General features: G+C 30.1%; 4 protein-coding genes and 1 long non-coding RNA gene across 18 annotated transcripts in view; 3 read left to right on the top strand and 2 right to left on the bottom strand.

The window, feature by feature from the left end:
- Window positions 1-13,263, top strand: part of Exn (Ephexin) — a 94,815-nt gene extending 81,552 nt beyond the window's left edge. For all 6 annotated transcript variants that reach the window (XM_088229333.1, XM_088229332.1, XM_088229334.1 and 3 more), the window contains 13 exons: window positions 747-889; window positions 3,103-3,244; window positions 3,693-4,251; window positions 4,367-4,632; window positions 4,755-4,905; window positions 5,182-5,365; window positions 5,959-6,148; window positions 6,862-7,044; window positions 7,122-7,495; window positions 9,166-9,461; window positions 9,969-10,125; window positions 10,695-10,899; window positions 13,099-13,263. In XM_088229333.1, coding sequence (XP_088085459.1) covers window positions 747-889; window positions 3,103-3,244; window positions 3,693-4,251; window positions 4,367-4,632; window positions 4,755-4,905; window positions 5,182-5,365; window positions 5,959-6,148; window positions 6,862-7,044; window positions 7,122-7,495; window positions 9,166-9,461; window positions 9,969-10,125; window positions 10,695-10,899; window positions 13,099-13,262 — 3,014 coding nt within the window. In that variant the 3' untranslated portion in view covers window position 13,263. The remainder of the gene's footprint in view (window positions 1-746; window positions 890-3,102; window positions 3,245-3,692; window positions 4,252-4,366; window positions 4,633-4,754; window positions 4,906-5,181; window positions 5,366-5,958; window positions 6,149-6,861; window positions 7,045-7,121; window positions 7,496-9,165; window positions 9,462-9,968; window positions 10,126-10,694; window positions 10,900-13,098) is intronic.
- Window positions 10,120-13,196, bottom strand: LOC148279827 (uncharacterized). Its single transcript, XR_015822771.1, has 2 exons — window positions 13,067-13,196; window positions 10,120-10,853 (listed from the first exon to the last, which is right to left on the bottom strand). It is a non-coding gene; the product is annotated as an uncharacterized LOC148279827 (long non-coding RNA).
- A 772-nt stretch (window positions 13,264-14,035) lies between the features above and the next one.
- Window positions 14,036-17,227, bottom strand: loj (p24 family member logjam). Its single transcript, XM_088229351.1, has 3 exons — window positions 16,883-17,227; window positions 15,245-15,508; window positions 14,036-14,746 (listed from the first exon to the last, which is right to left on the bottom strand). The coding sequence occupies exons 1-3, from the start codon at window positions 17,093-17,095 to the stop codon at window positions 14,519-14,521; spliced, it is 705 nt and encodes a 234-aa protein (XP_088085477.1). The 5' UTR covers window positions 17,096-17,227; the 3' UTR covers window positions 14,036-14,518.
- A 996-nt stretch (window positions 17,228-18,223) lies between these two features.
- Window positions 18,224-22,605, top strand: LOC148279824 (uncharacterized). 9 transcript variants are annotated; one of them, XM_088229343.1, is made up of 6 exons: window positions 18,224-18,336; window positions 18,806-18,931; window positions 19,081-19,290; window positions 19,366-19,449; window positions 21,416-21,647; window positions 22,127-22,605. In XM_088229343.1, exons 1-6 carry the CDS (start codon window positions 18,329-18,331, stop codon window positions 22,310-22,312), a joined length of 846 nt encoding a protein of 281 aa, XP_088085469.1. In that variant the 5' UTR covers window positions 18,224-18,328; the 3' UTR covers window positions 22,313-22,605. The 9 variants fall into 9 exon arrangements, with proteins under 9 accessions (XP_088085469.1, XP_088085474.1, XP_088085476.1 ...); XM_088229348.1 differs by having other exon boundaries at window positions 18,806-19,001; XM_088229344.1 differs by having other exon boundaries at window positions 18,255-18,394; window positions 18,806-19,001.
- Window positions 22,325-23,043, top strand: Mkp (MAP kinase-specific phosphatase). Its single transcript, XM_088229352.1, has one exon. It carries the CDS (start codon window positions 22,325-22,327, stop codon window positions 22,922-22,924), a length of 600 nt encoding a protein of 199 aa, XP_088085478.1. The 3' UTR covers window positions 22,925-23,043.
- Window positions 23,044-23,813: the final 770 nt, after the last annotated feature.

Genomic DNA, 23,813 nt, shown 5'->3' with positions numbered 1-23,813 from the left:
TTTTCAAATACATTGATTGATTAATAAATTTAATTAATTGACTGATAGTAAGCTATGTATCATGTGTTGCCAGCAAATGTTTTAAAATACGCAAATTAATGTTACATATTTCAAAAGAAGTCTTTGTTAATCAAATCATAATATTAATAATTCTAAATAAAATAAACAAATTATTGTGAGACTTCACTCCCCATTATGTACACAATAAATGTTTTTTCTTTTGCGTAATGGGAAACGTTAATGTAAATATATCTATTAAATTTATATTAAAAATTGTATTTAGTAGCACCTAATATTGTATACTTATATTTTTTTATCTGAATAAACTAAAAAATAAATCAATTAAAATAAAAATAAAATTTTTTGATCTATAATAATGTATTTTATCCATGATGTTGAAACGTTATTTGAACTAATGTATGAAAGCGTTTACAAGTAAATTTATTTAATTAAATTTTTTGCATAAAATATAAACACATTTAAACGGATTTGTATTTGTATCATATAATATATTATTTAAAATAAAAACGTCAACAAAAGCTTTATGTTTAATTAATTGCAAACTATTCAATTGTGTTATGGACTGTTTGACTACAAAAAGCTAGGTTACTTCACATATAAAACATCATAATTTGTATAAATATTCAATTAGCACCAAGAACCCAAAATAAAATATCCTGTTTTTTTATAAACTATTTTCTTTCGTGTGTATTATGCCGGTCATAAAATGTTTCTATGTTTTTTAGATGTAGATAGCTCTGATTCTGAACATCTCTACGAACCATTTCCTCATCAAGGATCATCAGAAGATTCCAGAATACCACAGGAATATTATGATTCCTTTGATAGTGACTCCGAATCTGAACAATCTTTTCATCATGTGCATAAGGTAAAAACTGTTCCTTTATTACCAAACTTTGATCAGAATGTGTCTAACACAAAAAAAAAATTGGTCTCTTTTCTTTTCCACTTAATGAATTTGATTGATTAATGAATTTAATAAACTAGTTTATTAAATTCATTAATCAATCAATACACATGATTATGTTCCATATAAGGAGATACTTTTAGACTGTTGATTCTGTGACGGGTTTTTTTTTTGTAAGTGTGTTTGAAATATTTATTTTATCAATTGAAAAGTTAGAGTAAATTTTTTTTTTTTTGCACCACAACAGGACAGGAGGCCCAATCACAGAACACCCATGCTTGAGAAAAATCACATTTTAATTTTTTTTTGTGTTCTCACTGGGAATCGAACCCGGAACCTTCCGTGCGTGAGTCAAGCGTCTTGAATACTACACCACGGAGGCTGCATAATATATGAATAAGTCACAGATTTTCAGAATATTCTAAATTTGATTACAGTATAATAATAAATCTACAGGGAAAAAACCAAAATGATGATAATTGACCGGAGAAATGAGAATAGACCGGAAATAACTCAAATTTAAAATCGCAAGGTCTGGGGTCAATGATAGTAAACAGAGAAGGGTACGTTGCTGAAATCAAGAGACGAAATGGCATGGCTAGCTCTGCGATGGAGAAATTGAAAAAAGTTTGGCCACAACGTAGTATCACCAAATCTACCAAAATAAAAATGGTCAAAAAGCGTTTTTTTTTCCTATATTTTTGTGCGCCGCAGAAACGTGGACCCTAAAAGAAAGAGAACGAAGAAAGGTAGAGGCTTTTGAAATGTGGTTCTGGCGTCGAATGCTGCGGATACCATGGACACCCCATAGGACTTATGTCTCTATAATCCGAGAACTGGGTATTGAACAACATTTTCCTTCAACTGTACAAATCCGTGTTCTCGGGAACTTCGGCCAAGTTACGAGACGAAGAGACAAGATGGAAAGATTAGTGGTACAAGCATGAGTAGAGGGAACTCGATCTCGTGGAAGAAGTCCTACCAGATAGACAGACTTGGTAACAGAAGCAACTGGCGTCCCTCTTCAGGAGCCCTCCAAAAGCGCTGAAGATAGAAGCGGGTGGAAGCGGATCGTAACAACGAGCGTCCCTCCTGCCAATGTGACCACGACTGCTCTGCCAAGAGCAAACGACTAAGATGAAGAGAATTTTAATAATAACCAAAGAAATAAATAAAATAAAAATTTAATACTTTATACTTACACACGTTACCAAAGTAGGTGCCTAGTACCTACCAATTAAGTAGATAGTGAAAAAGTTCATGTTTTCAAAAATACTTTATTTTGAAATACAACTATCATCATAGCAAAGGGTACTCGTAAAGGTTTGCCTTCGACCTAATAAAGCTCAGCCGAAATCAAGTGAGGGTTATCACTAGAGCCCGCCCAGGGCACTGCAGATTAAACAAACATGCTAAAATGAACCTTTCCGAAACTTCTAGATGTAGGTTCTGCAGTGCAGATGAGGAAATACTTATACACATCCTATATGAATGTGATGCTTTACATCACAAAAGGAGCCTCATCTTCGGGGGACCACTGGTTAAATCTGAGGATATTTAAGAGCTTGCCCCCTACCTAATAGCCCGATACTTTACATATCTGGGCTTGGAGGGAGAGATTTAACAAAATGTAAACTCTCGCCTTCCACACAGTAGCCGGGTTCTTTATAGACCCAGGCTCGGAGGGCGAGAACTATTCACGGGGACCCAACAAAATAGATCTTCACAAGTTGCAGTGACGTCAAGAGCTTGAATAGCACTGACCCCCACCTCTAAGAATAAGAAAAATAATCATCATAGCAATCTACATTGGACATAAAATATTGGATGTTGTGTTTATTTATCTATGGGATTAAATCTATATCTGGATTAAATAATCTAAAAGGGTGTAAAATATGTCAAAAGGTATCATTACTGGTAATTTGTATGTGGATATTGTCTTTCTATGATAATTTATTACTTTTATCTAATCCATTATTCTGTCTATCATGCAACGTTTCACTATGAGATACTTTCTCTAATGCATTTCTCTATTAGCATATAATGTCTTTATTTTTCCTGTACAATTATTGCCATGATAAAATATTAATAACAAAGAAGATTATGTTGTTGAATAACAGAGTACAGCTACTTATGGAGTATTTTTCTTTTGCTAAAATTAATTGTATTTTCAGGGCGACATCGACAATACGCAGCTTCCTGAACCCCCGACATCCAGTAATATTTATACTCTTACTCGTTTTGCATCAGCTGCTGGAAAAAAAATGCGGGAGTTGAAATTCAACTTTACAAAAAGCACAAGAAAAAAACATTCAGGTATTCATATGTAATATCAACAAAATGACAACTCTTTGCTCGATACGAAAAATGTTTTATAATAATTATATGGCAAAGTTTCTTGAAAATGTATGAAAAAAATATTTTCAAATATTTAAATAAAATTGAACTACTTTGAACGACGTCGCTGGTTCATATGAATCAACAAATGATAAGAGAGTTGTGCAAGATTTCCAGTTTACTTACCGTCAACGGACCAATTTGCAGAACTGACTGAGAAGAAGCGGAAAAGAACTTGAGACGTCACACATGGAGTAATTTCAGAAATACAAAACTTGAAAAAATCATAGTGCTGATAACACTATACATAAAAATAAAAATTGGCTTAGTTTAATAGTCTATTAACAAATATTTTTTTTTTTTAAACCACTGAACTTCCTCCTTAGATTTCTAGACTCACAAAAATGTTTTTTCTTCTTCATTTCAGATAATGGAAACAAAAGTACTTTTACTTCTGACGAAAAAGATAATTTTAAAATAAAGCAAGGTGTTGAAGAAAAGAGCAAGAAATCTAAAGAAATCATTGTCAAAACCTTACCTGATTCACCTAGTCAAAATAATGTATTCTTCCAGTCAAAACACGAAGTCAGTGTTGATAAACCACTGAAAACAATGAAGAGCCAACATTCTCCCGTTGGAGATATTAAATCTACCCAATTCCCCGTTAGGAACGCTTTGTCTAATATTAATTTAAGTAGCGCTTCGCAATTGAATTTGGAATTAGCCGAACACAAATCAAAATCCGAACAGATGTACTCTAATATATCAAACACTAGTATCGAGACGCAAGACTCTCAAAATAATAATTCCAAAACTGATAAAGACAGCACTACTCTCTCTAGAAAATCATATTTATCATTTAAGTCTAAATTCAAACGTAACTCATCCGTGATAGATGATAATAAATCTAGATCACAGTCATTATCTGTAATGAACTCTACATTTTACCTGAATGATCTTCTAAGTGATTCATCAGAATCCAAAAAGTAAGTGTTTTTAAAAAAAAATACTATTTTTATTTTTTTAATGTATTTAACACAGTCGTACAAAACAAAACAATACATACAAATTAACAACTATTTTTTTTTCAAATTTATTTAGCAACGATTCAGGGGAAATGGAAACTGCTAAAGAAGAATCTCAGCCAGTTGCACCAACAAGAAAACATAATAAGAAACCTCTACCCGAACCTCCTGTGCAAACAAATTTAAATCAAGTGAATGATACCAGTGTTCCGCTGGTTCCTGGAATAATAAAAAGAATGTCTCCTGTCATTTCTAACAAGAATAATAATCCCAAATCTCCGAGTATTCGGCCAAATGGACCTCCACCGCCCCCACCGGACAATGTGTCACCAGTTCTTGCAGGTACTTATTTATTTTAATATATATATTTTTTTATGTACAACATTAAATTTTAGCACTATAATGGTGAACTTATTGCCAAAAACCTTTTTTAATGAAATATTTGTACGGTCTTTATTTAACAGGAGACGTTAAAAGATTATCTGGGAGTAAAAAGGACAAACGTTCTTCAAACACTACATCATGGTATGCCGAATGTGGTCTATTCAAAGCTAATGAACAATACAAGCCTGAGTCAAATGGAAATCCAAAAGAAAGAACATCAAGTACATCTTGGTATGTGATTGGTTTTATTTTTATTCAATGTATTATTATGTTAATAATTATCATCCTATGAATATCATCTAATATCAAAATTGCAAAAGTATTTAACTTATAAAAATTGGTCATTGTTTATACAGTATTCAACATTCCACAAAAATGTAAACATAATTTATTATTTTTAAAAAAAATTTGGAGAACTTTGTTAAACAAAAGTTTATTCAATGGAAGTATATTGTTATTTAAACTGTTGATGTCGTATATCTATGATAATTTTATTTTTCTTTCTAGGTACGCAGAAGTGGGCCTATATCAAATAGGGAATATCTCTACAAGTAGCGGAGCTAGCAGCACGTTGAGTGGGGGAGGGACATGTTCCACTACAGCTCCAAGCCTACCTGATACTCTACTCCCCCCGCTGGGAATGTTCAACCAGGAACCACTCTATCAATTCTATGATGCCGCCAAAATAGAGGTAAACTGGAGGCCAACTCATTTACATATCAAATAAGTATCCTGTATCCTAATAGTTTTAAAAATATTTTGAATACTATTCCATCATCAAATGCTAACTATATTTCGTCAGGTTTCTGGCAGAAATTGGTAACTACAAATCTTCAAAAACTGAGATGTCTTCATAAATGGTATTAAATCTTTGTTTAAAAAGCAAATAAAAATATTTCAGATTTTATAAACACAATAAAAGACGATTGCTACCCTAATTTAAAAATAAAATAAAATACATAGTAGTTTACAATTTGGAATCAAGTTGTTGCGAATTGGGATGTTTACCCCCAAAACTCTTCGGTATCAACACTACTGGACACTCAGGACAGGGATCTATCTCAAATTTATTACTTCATTTTCTACAATCAGAATAAAAATATATCACTATGTTCCCCAGTTAGATTTTCCAGTTGGACTGGGTGTTTTGTTATACTATCCTAGATTGGCACCTAAGGCAGAAAACTGATTATCTTACTTTTATGCATGAAGATATTTCTAATACATTAAAATAAAATTTAGGGTTCACTTGTTCTTTACCCTGTGTAACTATTTTATTTTTAGTCTGTATGCCATGAAATCAGCAACTATTCTGATTCTGACGGATATGAAGAAATTGCCAATTTTAAAGAAGGAACTAAGAATGGTAACCCTGTCCAGAGACCATCAGCCATGACTCTTGTGAGTCCACAGAAAGGCCCCTCCCGTACACTTTGGTGTGAAATACCTGAAGTCATCAACTCGGCAATCTTGAGTAAGTTGCTACTTACTGTACCCATCTATTTTTCCACACGATTTTCTTACTGTTATGCAACATATACCAAACATTACCACATATCTAAAATAATTATGTTTGTGAAAGTAAATTATTCTACCAAATCCCAAAAAGAACACTCCTACACTACTAGAAGTCAAACTAAAGGATGGGTCATGGGGTCTACCACAAATTCTGAATTCGGGCAAAGAAATTTCAGGTTTCTGGACCCCAAAATATTCAATATGTTACCCGAACATTACAAAACCATGACCCGAATTCTATTAAACAAATTTGTAATAAAATGGTTACTGGATTTAGGTAGAGAAAAATCGGAAAACTTACTAAAAAATCTTCTAAAATAATAAATGGTATATATATTGTATAACTTTATAATAAATTAACTAGTAGGTAGTCATGTGATTGTTTATTTTTGCATAAAAATGTCTGCCTTAAAACAGGTTGTACCTAGTTAGGCAGACTAGACATAATCCAGAGAAATATATTACCTAAGTATGTCTGTAGTAGAAAAAGAAATTGTAATTTTTGTTAATAAACCATTATTATTATTTTCTTTAAAACATATGTAATATACTGGTTACTATTTTTAATCTGAGTTGGCATTTTCTATAGTTTTAAGGTCTTAAATTGACAAAATTCTCTTTTCAGATATCATTTTTCTCATATTAACTTTAAATTTTGACTTCCTTCAGGTACATTAACTCCAAACCAGAAAAAGTTACAAGAAGCCATGTTTGAAATAATATCGAGTGAAGCATCATATTTAAATTCGCTGACTGTTCTCGAATCTATCTTTATATCTCATCCTGCATTTGGAGACGAAAGAATTATCTCTAAAACTGATAAAAATATCTTATTTGGAAATATACCACCAGGTATTTATTTATAAATATGTATTATTTTTAATAATATACTAGTATTGTTGTTAAATGTTTTTTTTTTTAATTTCCAGTAAAACGATGTTCTGAACAGCTCTTAGCTGATCTAGAACAATGCTGGCAAGAAAACATACTTCTACGGGGGTTGTGCGAAATTGTGAAAACCCACGCAAAAAAGAATTTTCACGTATATGTAAAATATTGCGAGAGTCAAGTTTTCATTGTAAAAACATTAAAGAAATTGAAGCTGGACCCGAAATTCAATGAGATTTTGAATCAAATAGAATCCCAGCCAATTTGTCAATGTCTCTGTTTGAATTCTTTCTTGATGCTACCAATGCAAAGGGCCACACGATTACCACTTCTATTGGATGCTGTTCTTAAGAAATTAAATGCTCTGGATGATGAATATCAACCCTGTTTAGATGCACTGGCAACATTAAATAATGTAAGTTGTCATTAAACATAATATTTAATATACAGCTTAATCACATATTCAACTGCTAAAAATATAAAGGTATGTTGTCAAAAGTGCAAAAGAATATATGTCACTGATCAAATCAGTGGGATAAAGCCTTACAGATGGCTATAGATAAAGCACATTTTTTCATCTAAATGTAGACACAGCGCTGAGGAAGTTCAGTAGTTTTTTTTTATTTGTTAATAGACCATTAAACTAGGGCAATTTAAAAAAAAATATATTTTAATGTATCATATTATCAGTGTTATGATTTTTTAAAGTTTAGTAGTTTTGAAATTACTCCGCGTGTGAACTCACAAGTTCACTTCAATGAGTTCTGCTGATTGGTGAATTGACTTCCTGTAAACCGAAAATCTATCACAATACTCTACCATCGGTTGATTCGGAAGAACTAGTGACGTCGTTCAAAGTTGTTGGTTTTTATTAAAATTGTTTTTTTCAAACATTTTCAAGAAACTTTGCCATACAATTTAATGCTCAAATTTTTACCACACGCAAGAAATCATTTTTTGTATCCAATTTCCCGTAGGGCTGAAATTCCTCATTTGCTGTAGCACTGAACTTCCTCATTCGAGTAGAATAAAATTATTACTATAATATGTCAAATATAAGCACACCATATACAGTAGTAGTGATATGTGAATAGCCAATTATTTTTTCAATTTTTTATTTGAAAATTTATTTATTAACCTTTACGGATTATTACATTCATTTTACAAAAATAATATTTAATTTTTTATTCATACTCTGTAGTTGATAATAATATTTTTTATATCTTTTTAAAAGTTTGTCAGAGTCTTTTGTTTAGTTTTGTCTGGTAGTTTATTGTATAATTTCAGTCCCTGATTTATTAGTCTCGATTGTCCTTGCCATGTTTTAGAATGTATGTGATATTGTTCTGATATTTTTGTATTATGTCCATGTTTATTACAATTTTTTTCAAGCTTTAGTTCTTTGTCTACAATGATATCAGTGGCTAACTTATAAATACATTTTATCGAGTTCTTTAGTTGGTGTTAGATAAGGGAGGTCATATTCTAGAGTCAATATTTTATTTTGCTGTCGTTGTAGTCTGTTTATGTCATTTTGGTTTTCTGTTCCCCATAGTTGTTGCATATTTTAGATTTGACATAGGCTTCATACATAAGAATTTTTTCCATTTTTGGAAATATAATGTAAATATGTATATGCATATGTATGCATATGTAATATGCTAGGTAATCAAAGCTTTAAAATAAAGTTAGATTAATGTTTATCATAAATTATTATTATCAAAATTTTATGTGTACAAAATGTCTTTGATTGAGTGATATTTACCTAAGGATTAGACATCCCATCTGCTTTCTTAAATTGGATTAGACTTTGTCGAGGGAATGAATATTTTTTGCTTTTAATACCCTTAGTTTTTTTTATTAATAAACCTTTATTTAACATTAAAACATACATAAAGAAATAAAAAAAGAACAATTCAGGTTGAACTTGCCAAAAAAGAGTCAGGCTCTTGTGTTTTATATATGTACATAGATATAATATGTATCTACATTATAGAGAAAATATTATCATCTTTTTAATTTATTTCAAATAATAGATAGCGTGTGCACTTTTGTAATATTTTATTTTTTTATTACTTTTTCTAGATTGTGTCGCAATGCAATGAAGGTGCTCGTAATGTAGAACGTATGGAAGAAATCAAAAATATCTCCTCACAAATTGAATTCCCTTCTCACATTCAAGAAATACCAATTATTTCGCCTAAAAATGATAAGAAAAATAGTAACGAACCACAGAGGTGGCTTGTCAGATCAGGAGAACTTACTCACCTGGTGTGGAGAGGAGAAGATCAATCTAAGCTGACGTTTGGAAGAAAAGTTACAAAAATATCATTATATCTGTTCTTATTTACAGATCTTCTAATAGTGACAAAGAAAAAAAGGTACACTATTAATAATAGGGTCTTTTCAAGTTTTAAAATTGTTTTTTATTTTTAAATAAGCAAAAAAATACAATGGTAACAGTATCAATATTTTTTTACGAGGGTTTAAAATATGTATGCATATTTTTAGTTACCCGAAAATGAGGCTTATCATGCCCTGTGGGAAAAACGGCACGAATGACGTTTTAGCGCCAAACTTATACACAATGTTTATTAGAAGTGTTTATTAAAAGCGCAGTCGGCGGTCATGATGCGTGACATCAAAATGAAGTTATGCCAACTGCGAGTCGTTTTGTATATGCTCATTTTTAAACCCGAAAATTATCAATGAAACTTGTTATGAATACATTGATAGTTATATCATTAGATCCGTAAAAATCCTCATTAAATTTTAAATATTGTCTTTTTGACGTGAAACAACACTCCCAACTTGTGAAAATACCCTATAAATATCTTTAAAAAAATATTTGTTTTATCTTATAATTTCTTTAATTATATATTTTTTAGTGAGGATGTGTATGTAGTTGTTGATTACTGCAAAAGATCATTACTCGAAATAACTACAAGCGATATGATGGGACCGTCTCCAGTAAAAGAAAGTGCTGGAAAATATACATTATTACTCACAATGCTGGAAAACTATGAAAACAAAACTGTCGAAATGGTATGATCTTATATTTTTTATGAAAACTTTAAAAGTTTTTATCAATTATGCAATTTAGACTAAACGGTTTCTGTATTTAATCATTTTACATGTACCTATATCATTAATTATCATCACCAACTTATCTTGTGTTATTTTTGTCATATGTTTGAAAAATAAATAAAAAAACACAAATATTATTTACTTTTACTTCTTTGGCTCTCAGAAAATCGTCCAGTTAAATCCAAGTACATGTATAATTATTTTTATGGAAATGGTATACAACTATACATATTGAAACTAAAAATTGGTTTCCTAAACATGATTATCAGAGACATCCATCAATTTTTAATGAGTTTTAAATAACCCACTATTAGCAAATTAAAAAATATCAAGCAACACTAGCCACGGGACCACAACCCGATTCATAATGCCATCATAAAAAATAGTCAAAATGAGTCAAATGATGGTTCAATAAAAGACATGCATTATGTATGTCATAATTCATTTATCATAAATCTTATTTTTGTAATTTTCTACAGAATTTTCTGTTATTTAATTATGTGAAAAATAAAATGTTATATTTTTAGCTCTTGTCATGCGTGAGAGAGTCGGATAGACAACGTTGGATGGAGGCTTGTGTACCTCCAACGTCCAGCAACCCAGAAGAGACAGTCTACGAAGGTTGGGATTGTCCGCAAGTTGCTGCTGTGTACAATTACCAGTCCACACAACCTGACGAGTTAAATCTGCAGAAGGGAGACATTGTCAATGTTAATAAAAAGATGGCAGATGGTTAGTATTATTCTAAGATCATTTGGTGCATCATGTAACCTCATGCTCATCATCATTCAAATTAATCCATATTTTAATCCCATATCATCAAATTGGTATTTCTCAGCCTAATTTTTGCTATTTTCTGATATATTTCACTACAAGTCAGTAAAATATTATCAATGTTTTGTTTAAAACTAAATAAACAAGAAAAATACTAGTTTTTTATAGAAATATTTTTTTAAACTTTACAAACATAACTTTTCTTCGCCTGAGAAATACTTCCCTAAAATAGTGTTCTTTTTTAAAAATAAATCTAACATATAAAATTTTATCTAACAGTCTAAAATTTCTTTGAAGAATGCTCTACCATTTGCCATCCTCATTTGCTTTTTTTACTAACTATATTATATTAATAAACATAGTGGTGTAGAACCCATTGAATGCATAGTCAAAAATCCATGTAGTGTTTGTCGCTTTTGTGTTTTTTTCTTCATTCTTAAAATACATAATAAATGTGCAAGACATAATTACATTTATTTGCTGCAAGTGCTTTTTGAAAAAAACTATTTAATAATACAATAATTCATGTTTTATTGACAATTCTTTCTAGAACCCCATTGTTATGAGGTAATAACACATATTTTCACGAAATTTGTATTAACACATGAAATCTATCTAATAAAACTCCACCTAATTAACTGGTGTTTTAGAAATGAAAAAAAAACATTCCGTCAATTATTACTTATTGAATATCTCAAAATATTTACTAAGTTTACCTCAAGATCAAACAGGATTTGAATAGAAAATAAATTGTATCATGTAATATTATGATACCTGCATATTTTACAAAATCATTCAAACATAAAATTGATGTCTTATTTTGTAACAAATAAAAATATTTTAACCAAAAAAATAGTGCATACTTTTTATGTAGTACAAAATTATTATTATTATTATTTCACCCTTGAAACCCCCAAATTTTTTATTAGCATTGTCTCATTTTTATACCATTTACAACATCTCATTGAATATACAATATTTCATCAATTTTTTTATCACCATCTTAAGATTTTAAATTTAATTGTAGTTTTTAAGTAAAAGAAATGCCCTCGGATGTAGTTACTCCTAAAAAAAAATCTACATCATATACGATATAATCAGTCTTAAACAAAAACTAATTTGACAAGATAAGAAGTTATTTTTAATATTATAATCTAATATAACTTAAATAATTAGTACAATATGTGAATCAAATTAATTACTGCTAACAATTTAAGTGAAATAAAAAGGATTAGTTGACCAATCAATTTTTTACAATTGGCATTTTTTATTGTTGAAATGCAATTGGATAAAAAGGGACTTTATTTTATACTTACATAGACTTATACTATACTTCTTTTGGATAAAGGGGAGTCAAAAACCCGCATAAAGTGAGTTTTTCTGGGACTAATAAATTAAATGTTATATTTTGTTGGATTTTATAAAAAAACTGGCCTGTTTAGTGGTTGTCAGTGGGTAAAATATATTTATAAAATAATTCTTTTTATTTCACTACCTTACCTAATAAAATATATTTTGAATGTATTATATAAATAATTATAATTTCACCCAATCAATTCAAAACACATTTATTAATAAACAGATACTGAGGCACTCCAACAGTTTATTTATTTTATATGTATTACTTTTTATATGAAATGTAATTATTACGTTTATTTTGCATTTACAATTTTGTTTAAACAATAAATATAAATCTTAGATAATAATTATCTTATTCCATCAAAATAACAAAGCAACTAATGCTTAGAGCTTAATATTGTATAATCTTTTGTTGAAATAAGACTTAAATGTTATATTATAGTTCATTAACAATAAATTTAATTTGGTATTTTAGACCAAATAAATATTTAAATATTTTACTTGTACATTTTTAATGCATGCAATTTATATATTTTAATGAGATTAATTACCACTAATCTGCATTTCATGTATGTACATACATCACTATCATGTTTTATAGTCACCAAGCATTTTGCTTTACGCCCAGCACTACTATTTCGGAATCAGTAATGCTTAAAATGTTTACTCTTGGCTTTTTGGCTGACTGTAATTTCCCCTTCTACCTAAGTGTCTCACACCCACCAGAGTTGTGATTCGAATTCGCATCAGAATGCAATATACTTACAGTAAGTAAAATAACAATGTAACACATTTCAGGATGGTACCACGGCGAACGAATTAGAGACGGTGAGAAAGGTTGGTTTCCAGGAACTTATACTGTTGAAATTGCATCCCCGCATGTTCGAGCAAGAAACCTCAGGCAAAGATACAGACTTTTAGCTCTCACGGGGAACTATCTCGGCCAGAACAAAAAGAAATAAATTTGAAAGAATCATTTTGATTACACAAGAAAATTCCTTTATAGAATCTGTCTGTAAATATACCTGATTAAGTTTTGAGCATTAGTCAAGTCAATAAGTTATAAAACCTTGTTTGCAAATATTGTGACGTAACATAATAACACTGCACCGCCTAATGCTTCCTCAAGCTCTCAAGTGTACAAAATAACCTATCTGCAGGGATAAAATATCCCTAACTCATGCAGTTTTGTCTTCAAATATATATTTTACATCATATAATGTTAATATACATACTCGTAAACATTACAGAAAAACAAGATTGAACATACCTAGATTTAAAAATGAATATGTTGTAGGTTACATAATATACAAAATGGTATATGTTTAATATTATTTAACTTATCTAGTATTGTAATTTTCAATTTGTAATTACCCTCTTAAATGTTGTGATCATATTGTATCCAGTTGTAGGTACATAATGATGTACATAATAAAGTAATCACTGACACAAATTGCACATTTCACCTTACATTGTATGTTGTTATTAACTCTTCAAATATTACTCATTTTTACCTGCTCAGCAATATGTATGTACATTTTATGATTTAGTTGTGTACTTAATTAAAACAGTAGTATTGTATATCATAAGATAAAATAAAGTTCTTTGTAATTATGTAACATTCAATAATTATGTTGTAATACATATAAGATTTAAGACTGTTAATGCTATTTATTGTTGTACATCTAAGTTTGTGTAAAGAAAACATTCCTATGTGGATCAGTAAAACTATATATTTAAGTTGTAAAACATTTATTAACAAATTTTATAAAAATATATCTTTTAAAAATAAATACATCAATTAAACAAAACTAATTTTTTTATTCATTTTTTAAGTACACCTATAAGTAGTTTAGTTGGAATGCCAATTATACAGTTTATACACTTAAATCAATAAATCACTTAATCTCCTTTATGTAAGTAACTCAGCAAATCATACGAGTCCTTAGTGTATTTTTAAATTTTAGTTTCAAAGCTTTAAAATATGTCAATTAAAAATTGATAAATATTCAACACCAGGTACATTTTTGATAAAATGACTTGATAAGTGAATAAATTAGTAAAGGCATATTATCATTACAGTCAGCTTTTAAAGTCAACTCACAACACCGATACAAAGTATAGTTTCAGTACATCGTCTGTATTATTTAAGTCTTGCATAAATTGTGACATATTGAGGACCAGTTTCAGATTTACCTTAAAACGCACTAGTAAACAGTTAAATGCGAGATCTGGTATTTCCTGTTTTAACCTCGAACAATTTCCTTACAAAGAAAATTTGGAGTGCAGAAGTTGCTGCAATTGCCAAGATTTGTGCGATGGACCATCTCATAATGTAAGTGTTATTATCAGAAAGCAGATTATAATCTCTAGCTTCTCTGCCACGTGAATAGTACTGATACTGAAGCATTTCATTTATATTTCTTTCCACCGTTTTAATTGTAGTCTGAAATCAATAAAAATACATGTGAGGGACTAATATTATATATTTGAATTAAAATGAATAAAGCACTTAGGCGTATTCCTGCCTACATTTTGTCTAATCAACTAAAATAACATTCATTATACAAAAGAATCAGGTTCTAGACTAATAGTTTTTGATAAAACTTTATCATTCACAATAATTATTGTACAATGAAAAGATGATTTATTATTTTCAAAGTATTAAAAATAAATTATTCCAAGATAAATTTTGTTTTTTTTTTCAGTCCATAAACAAAATAACTTATTAAAAATATAAAAAACTGCGTAATTAAAGTGATAAAACAAAAAAGGGATTAAAGTATAAACAGTCAATTATATTATGCCTAGCAACATTAATAAAAATATTGTTTGTGACCATTCAATACTGCAAATGTTGTATACAAATGTATTTCTCTTTGAAACCCGGGGGTTATCTGAGTTTGTTAGTTTATTTGCAGAAATGAGATGATATAATACTCACAGTGAAATTTTCCATGTTCATGTTCATTTCTTCAACTTCCTTAGTAAGTTTATCCCACTGATCATATCTTATGACAGTCAGATATAGGTTGACCAGCTTCCCAGCAAATCGGGAGAACTGGTTATCTATACAGACCGAGTAGTACCCGCCTGCTGATGATTGGTCAGTGTACTCGGAACTAGCCTTCCATTCATATGGGTGGACTATTTGCCCATTGGGATGACGGACCGCAAACCCAGCCATACCATCTCCTCCTCTTACGACCTGCAAAAGGTTATCAATAAATGGTTACAAACGGGAATCATCATCTCCCCTATCCACATCCAGTAGTGCATTGGTACTCCAATTGAAAAAATAATCATTTTTAGTTTATTTTCCAAAATTACACGATTGTACACATTGCATAACATTAAATACATACAAGATTAACAGCAAAAAAAACAATAAAATATAAAGAGAACAATATTTTTAGTTTGTCCAAATGTTTGTAGACAAATACTGGACTTCACCCTCAAGAGAGTTATTAAGATTAACGTAACTACAACAGAGAAAGAAATATGGAAGTCTAGGCATTTACAGGGCTTATGACCTGTCATCTGCTGGTAGCCACTTTAAATGCTGTGTATGATGTGTGAAGTGGCCACTTAAACCAGCCAATGACAGGTCATAAGCTCTGTAAATGTCTAGACTTCCATATTTCCGTCTCAAAATTTTTCTCTATCTCTGTTGTTATATGTTCGTAAATTTAATATATTGAGTTTCTATTGACATTTCTTGGTGGAATTGCATTTTAATTGTAATAAGAAAAATACTGTAATATATTGAAGCGTATCTCGGTCATTTGTGAAGGCGACATGAGACCGAGTCTCACAATTCAAATGCAGTCCGCGACTATTAAATATTACAGTGAAAATCATCCTTTTAAATTAATATTCCATTTTGCCTGCGCCCTGGCCAAGAGTCGAACCAGAGGCCTAAGGCATAGTAGGCAAACACTCTCACTAGTACAACGAGAAACAGACTAATCTCCACTAAATTTACTTACCTGGGGATTCTTACCTGAAACTAACTATCGAGTCGAAAACACTCATCAGGATTTTGGTTTTATTTCGCACACAAATTTGTATTCTTCATTACGTCCGTAAATAGGAAACAAAAATAGAATAGTAATTGCCCATAATTGTGAGGTTTTATACAAGGAAGCTAAAACTACATTTGTAACTCAAAGGGCATTTTTTGATAACTAATCCTAACATTTATTTACTGTCAATTTAAATACACAAGGCACATTTCCCCTTGCTTACACGGCCGATCAATTGTTTCAATCTTCTAATAGGCATATTCAGATTTGATGAGTTCATGAATTTAAAAATAAAAATTTCAATAATTAAATTTGTCATGTTTAATCTAACCAATTTTATTTGATCAACAAAATTAATCCAGTCATAAAATTGTAACGTTTAAATGAGTATTATTTGCACATGGAAAGCTTTCTCTAAAAAGTATCAGCATTTAATGAATGAAAGAAAAAAAGTAATTTAATGTTAAAAAAATATATAAGAATCATTTTTCCATTGATATCGATAAATAATTAATTCAATCATCAACTAAAATAAGATCCTAGAGTCAATATTTTACCTGAAAACTAATGTATAATGTCGCACCCGGCTGAACATATTGAAAATAACAATCTTCTTTGCCAGCATCAACGTGAACTTTATAATCCATTGCCACTGCAGGTAGATTTTCGTACCATGGTGCCGTGGAAGTCACATCACCTACTATAGAAACAGAAAATAAGACGGAAATTACGAAAATAACCGATAAACCGTGCCACGTCCGTCGCGCCATTATTTATAAAAAAACATGGAATCACGAATACTCGAATTGCTTGACAGATTCTAAATTTTCAATATTTTCATATCTACCATTCACAAATTATCCATGGAATATTAACCACAAGCAACGTGTTCATATAAGAGTGACTATAATATATATTTTTAGAAAGTACTATATAAGGCTACATTTACATACAGTACAAACATAAAATCTTTAAATTAAGGTAAATCTGGTCCCATCAAAGACGATCATGTTTTGTAATGTTTTTTTTGTACGCTTTATGCTCACAATATAGCAATTTTTTATTTTGTTGGTTTCCCTGAGTACTTAACAAAAAATTCAATATCCCCATCCTCTTATCCCGAGGACGAGCTTTGCGTCTACATGGAAACTCGATTTCTTCATTCTTTACTAATCTCCTTCTTCTTTACTATAAAGGCATCCAATAAAAAATTGTTATGTCTTGGATCCCTAGCCATTTTAGTATTCCCGGTAAAGAAAAAGTGAACGCGTTGGCAAAGGAGGTGGTCTATTTTGGGAATCCTGCCTATAGTAATTTCTTACAGATGATCTCTTCGTTGTGACAAAGGAGAAGTAACTTCGCACATGGTAATAATATTGGGAACCCTCCTCCCAAGCCAAAGAAAAACATGTCTTCCAACTAAAAAAAATGTAACAGAAAAGCCTTGGTTTTCCAGAGTGATTCTGAGCAAATTTGAGACATATTTTATACTATGCAGAATGCGCATTGGGTACTGTTGTAATGGTTCTCACCAGTTCAAAATCTATATGCGGAACTTTGCCATGTGCAAATATTAGCTCGAGGAGGAAGATCTAATCCATGTTTTTCTTTATGCCCCATAAATGATTGTTATCCTGAGTTCCTATTCAACTTCTCCAACGTCTCATCCCTACTCATATTCTAACTCTCTCGACCCCACCCAATAAACATGTATTCAAAATTTTATATAAATATGTCGTTTTAAATGGAATTAAGTTATAAATAATTATATTTGTATTGTTTATGTAATATTTAATGCTTACACACTAACTTTTATTTGTATTAATTAGTATTAACCCATGTGCAAATTTTTAAATAAATTAAATCTGAAACTCGACACTGGCTAGAACGCCCCAGTTGGGAGGGGAAAAAGAAAAAAAACTAAGAAGAAGAAGATATAATCTGTGATTAGAGATTTGACAAAAAATGTGTTCTTGACAGATAAAAAAATAACAAATAAATTAATGAACAGGTTAATAGGTTATGTAAAATAACATTTGTTTAAACGAAAGACCTCGGTTTTTGATCGAGTATGTTTCATAGATATTTATTAAACATTTCCTATATAGGCTCTCGTTTTAGGTAGGATAAGTAACACAAAGTAATTTCACTTAATTATTGAGTATTTCACTAGTGATAGGAACTAGGAAAAGTTTCTAACATCGGCTCAAGAAATTGACACATTAACTCAAGTATTGTTTAATTTAAACAAATAAATGTTCTGATCTCGGTTGCGTTTCTAATGTATCGTTTTTATCCTTACATTACAAATTATTAAACATAGTAAATAATTCAAACGAAATTAACTTATTTAAATTTGATTTTATTTGGCTTTTCTTACTACCATCCTTTACCTAATTGCGTTGATAGATTATTACATAACATTATCACAAAGTAAATAATAGTTTTGTTTGCAAAATAATACATATTTTTGTCTGCAGAGGTTCTCAGAAACAATGGAGTACTATACCTAGTGAGGAAGATACACATTCTATCGAAGGAAATATAGAAATAGCTTGCAAAAAGTTGTATGCAAAATGTATATCCAAAATATGTTTTTCAAGCAGGTGCCCTTTTTTACTTTTATTTCAATTTTGAAACCTGCTATAATTATATAGTATCCAGCACATGCAAACAGTATGTTTTTACTTTTTTTTTGCTGTTTATTTTAGGTAAGTATTTTGTGAAATTAATATTTACAAACATATTTTTACAGAACAGATACCGGCGTTCACGCCTTTAATAACACTGCGCATTTTGATATAGAAACTAGAAGCGGTCAACTAATCAATGAACAAAGAATTACTACAGTGCTTAATAAATATTTTTGTAAAAACAATTTGAGCATAAGTATTACAAACTCGAGAAGGGTTCCAGAAACATTTCATGCAAGATTTAATGCTAAATCACGTACATATTTATACAGGTTGGTTTCCAAGTATTCTAAATGTAATATTTAAAATATTTGGAAAACAATTATTCATAATATCATTCATTTCAGAATTGCTTTGCCTAAAAATCATTTTCCATGTGGTCAAGAAGCAAGTCTTCCTATAGAAGAATTCCAGAGAATTCATGTAATAAGGTATAAACAATTTTATTAGCCATTAATAGCATAGTTCTGGAATTAATTCTTTATTAGTTAACATTATAAATTTTTTATTCATAAAATTTGTAATTTTTTTATGGCTCAATTTTGTTAGATGTAGAAACATATTGTATGAGATCAAATTTAATAATAATACTCGGATGTGGACATGGAAAAAGTGCGCATGAATAAAAAGAAAATATTAAAATATTAATCAAATTAAATCACCGGAAAGATATTATCATAGTCAGACATTCTACTCTCCTTTGTTAAAGTTTTAACACTTTTCTTGTTAGTTGATTAGTTTCCTTAAACCATTGTATTTTCTAAAATAAATCAACAAAATAAGAGATACATTGCAGTATGAGATTTTAATGTTTGAATAATATATCCACTCTAAGGTTATTGCCATAATCACAATCATCATCCTCCTTTCCGCACCCGGTAGTGCATAGGACACTGCATTGGTAAACCAAATTAAGCGAAGTTTAATCATTTGTTACATGAAGTTAACACACACCAAAAAATTTTAAAATCAATATTTCATGTCCACCCTGTCTGGAATCGAACCCAGGACCTCAAGAATGGTAGGCAAACGTGTCAACCACTACATAACAAGGTGGACTTGTCTCCACCAGGGGTGAACTGTGTATAGAAGCGATTATGCGCAGCTTACCATTATATTTGAGTGTCCATAATAATGTTTTACGGTAACTTTATTTACAGAAAAATAAACAAATAATTACTATTTCTCATAAATCATTGGCATCATTTGTATTTTTCTCCAACTATAAATAAAAATATTAATAAAGCGCGCCCAGTGCCAGCAATGAGCCAAGGAACTAGCCGATTACTTCAGCTTATTTCTTGATACAAATAAGTGTACTATATTTTGAACATTTTTAACCCAGTGGCAGGATTTTTCTCCTAGAGTAAACTTGCAGATTACACAAATTCTTTAAAGATTCTCGATTTGGAAAATAGTATTTCTAACATAATTTCTTAAGGACTATTTTTCTTTGAGATGATATTTTTGACATATGACTCGCAACACGTGTGGCGCTTGACACGGCCGCTTTTGGCATTATTCATTTCTAGAACAAATCGGCCAGTTGACATTTCAATCGTAATGAGAATACCTAATACTAACTGAATTAACTGTGCTATTTTTTATAAACTTTTATATAAGTTATGTGTTAAATTAATAGATAATATAGCTACCCAATATTATATATCACGAAGTTACGTCGTTTGAGTTGATTTCATATATGAGAGTTGTTGTATCACACAAATCCACAGAAAAAATAGCAATTTATAGTATATATATAATATATATATACATTATATTATGTACTTATTGTAGGTACAAATAAATTATAATTTTTTTATAGCTTGTAAATAAAATCACCGTTTGCTACTGGTCTTCACTGATGTCTTTATTCAAGATTTTACCTAAGAGCAGCCATTTAGTCGACAACGGTTCTTTTTCTCTTACAGAAATATATTCTTCATCCACCTGGACAAAGAAAAATCATCAATTGCACCATTTGAACAATAATTTCATTAATGTGAACTCAGATTAATAACGCATTACCGCCAGAGAGTCATGGATAAAAAATCATTCTAGGATTATCAATCACAAAGTAAGCTATAGTTTACAACAAAACAGTGGGCCGTAAGTACTCAGGTCGAGAATAGCAATGGCAGCAATGAAACTGTTACACGTCTGTAGTTAGACCAAAAACCAAACCAAAAATTTGTAATGCTTTTGTTCTATGCAATAGAGCAAAATGCAATCTCTATAGCTGTAGCGCATTATTACTCTGAGGATGTGAACGATGTCCTTGAAAATGACTTTTTTTGTCCATATCCACTCTATTTGGAGCATATGTCTCCATAAATTGTCTTCAGACCATGTATTCTGAATGAATTTCTTAGAAATGTCTATAAATTTTGATTTTAGGAATCCTTTATTTGAAATAGAAAAACTAAAAGAAGCCGCAACTTTATTTGAAGGACTTCACGATTTTGAATCATTTAGAAAAGCGACTAGAGTTGAATGGAGGACTAATATAAGACTAATAAATTCAATTGAAATAAGCAAATCAAAATTACTTGACATATCTAATAATTTTCAAAATGAGTTTGATGTTTATAATATCAAAATCAATGGGAGAAGTTTTTTGCATAATCAGGTAAATCAAGTACACAATATTAATCACAAATATGTACTCTCTTTTGTTGAATCTTACTAAATAACTTTCCCGCTGATGCATATTAATTCACTTACGGTTTTCAAAAATACATTATTTAGTTAATTAGTGATTCAGAGACACAGTGCAACCTTCTTGTTTTTTTTATACTCAATATGCTGGCTATAAAACCACTGGCATAAATATTATTAATAGTATACCAGTTACATTTCTTACACTGCCAAATGACCAAGCATTAAATATTTAGTTAAAACTCATCTTAATGAACACCACACATTCTCCGCATAGTTAAAATTGTTATAAAATTAACATCTTTGACCAATAGTTCCAAGTTTTCTCCACAAAATCTTTTTTTATTTTTTAATGTTTCCCCTGTTGGTGCGATTGTTTTGCTGTTTTCATTCATTTTATACAAAAAATTTAGTTTATTTTTATATTATTACTATTAATTTATTTTATAGATTCGGCGAATGATCGGAACTTTAGAAGCTGTATCTGTGGGTAAGATTAGCACTAAGGACATCCTCATAATGTTACAAGTCCCCTCCAAACATTCTTGGTTGTCTTCACTTTCTGTGGCTCCCGCTCATGGACTTTACCTCTATGATATTCAATATGATCCACAAGATTTAGTTTTGAAAGACTAACAATCAGAAAATATGAGTTTCTTGGAAGAGATTAAATCTAAAAAAGGAAAACTCAAAATAACAGATACCATCACCACGAATAGTGATGGAACTGTTTATATAGACAATTCAGAGATGAGGTATTTAGGACTGCAGCCAATAATAAAAGAACAAAACTCTAAGAAGTATGGTTTTGTTGTAGATTTAAAACCAGACAATATTCCAGTTGAAATTATTCCGGGTGTATTTATTGGTTCTCAAGATTGTGCGGAAGATACAATATTAGAAAAATACAAAATAACACATATTTTGAGCATTGGTGTTGACTCATTTTGTAATCCTGTAGAAAAAAAATTTATACCTTGTCTAGATTTACCTGAAACATGCATTAATTCATTGCTTGTAGAATCGTGTGTATACATTAAACATGTGTTGGATAATAAAGGCTCAGTCTTAGTGCATTGTAATGCGGGAGTTTCTCGTTCTTCTACAGTCATCATTGGCTATTTAATAATGCAAGAAAAGTACCCATTTGACGATGCGTATGAATCGATAAAAACCAAAAGGCCGTCCACTCAGCCAAATCCTGGTTTCATAAAACAATTAAAAGCTATAGAACAAAGTTCGAGTTAAACTATTTCTGTTTTGTAGGTGTTTTATTTATAAATATGTATAATACATTATATTATTAGGTATTTCATAAAGTATTTGATTAGAACATTCTTAATAAATTAAAAATAATCATAATAAAATTTGTTTTAATACAAAACAGTATAAAAGTATGAAAATGATGATCAAATTTAAAGGATCAGGTCCCTCTTTCATAAAAGCATATTTATCACAATTGTTAAGGCACATTATGTGTCAATTTATCAAACACATTACAGTATTTAATGCGCACCAGATGAGAGATATTTTGGACTCTTAATTTTATGAGCACATATTTTTTTTTAAGGATTAAATATTTTTTACTGTATAAAAACTCAAATATATTTATTATTTTGTCAAAAAATTATTTATAAATGTTGGTGTGCAATGAATCTAATATATAGTTGCCCTAAATGAAAATCTCTGGGTATATTATCCATCTTTATTTACGGAGAATCACAACATTTTATGTTTTAAGCACTTCTGTGTTACGATAAGTACTATTGAAACAATAAACATAAATATATCAACATTTTTTTAATACACTGCTGTGAATATTGATTTTATATTATTTGAGCAATCCTATGGCATGCCCAGGTGAATCTCGTGTCTACAAAATATGCATGTACACCACAACACCTATGGTTTGAGAATTTTGAAGTCAGGTCATAAATATATAAATTATATGCATAAACAATTTGTAAATTATATACATATATATGTAATGTTAGAACATTAGAGAAAACAAGAATGTGCACTTTTTCAAGATTTAAAATAAAACAATGCACAAATCAATAATAATAATTTTGTTAATCCCTGATTAACGTGTTCATTTTTATGAGTCATTCATGTCATAGAACTGCAAGTGAAAACT

Source organism: Micrasema longulum, unplaced genomic scaffold, assembly GCF_059751315.1.
Source record: "Micrasema longulum isolate JH-2025_06_02 unplaced genomic scaffold, ASM5975131v1 h1tg000663l, whole genome shotgun sequence".
Lineage (NCBI taxonomy): Eukaryota > Metazoa > Arthropoda > Insecta > Trichoptera > Brachycentridae > Micrasema > Micrasema longulum.
Note: the sequence above shows the minus strand (reverse complement) of the source record. Positions and strands in the feature narration are given on the sequence as shown.

Excerpts from the sequence above, each read along its gene's own strand:
- loj (XM_088229351.1), bottom strand. The coding sequence starts at position 17,095 with ATGGCGCGACGGACGTGGCACGGTTTATCGGTTATTTTCGTAATTTCC. Across the intron at positions 15,509-16,882 it reads CATTATACATTAGTTTTCAG|GTCGTAAGAGGAGGAGATGG; the intron begins GTAAAATATTGA and ends AACCTTTTGCAG. Across the intron at positions 14,747-15,244 it reads TGAACATGGAAAATTTCACT|ACTACAATTAAAACGGTGGA; the intron begins GTGAGTATTATA and ends TATTGATTTCAG.
- Mkp (XM_088229352.1), top strand. The coding sequence starts at position 22,325 with ATGAGTTTCTTGGAAGAGATTAAATCTAAAAAAGGAAAACTCAAAATA.
- LOC148279824 (XM_088229342.1), top strand. The coding sequence starts at position 18,397 with ATGTTTCATAGATATTTATTAAACATTTCCTATATAGGCTCTCGTTTT. Across the intron at positions 19,450-21,415 it reads CAGAGAATTCATGTAATAAG|GAATCCTTTATTTGAAATAG; the intron begins GTATAAACAATT and ends TTTTGATTTTAG. Across the intron at positions 21,648-22,126 it reads GAAGTTTTTTGCATAATCAG|ATTCGGCGAATGATCGGAAC; the intron begins GTAAATCAAGTA and ends TTTATTTTATAG.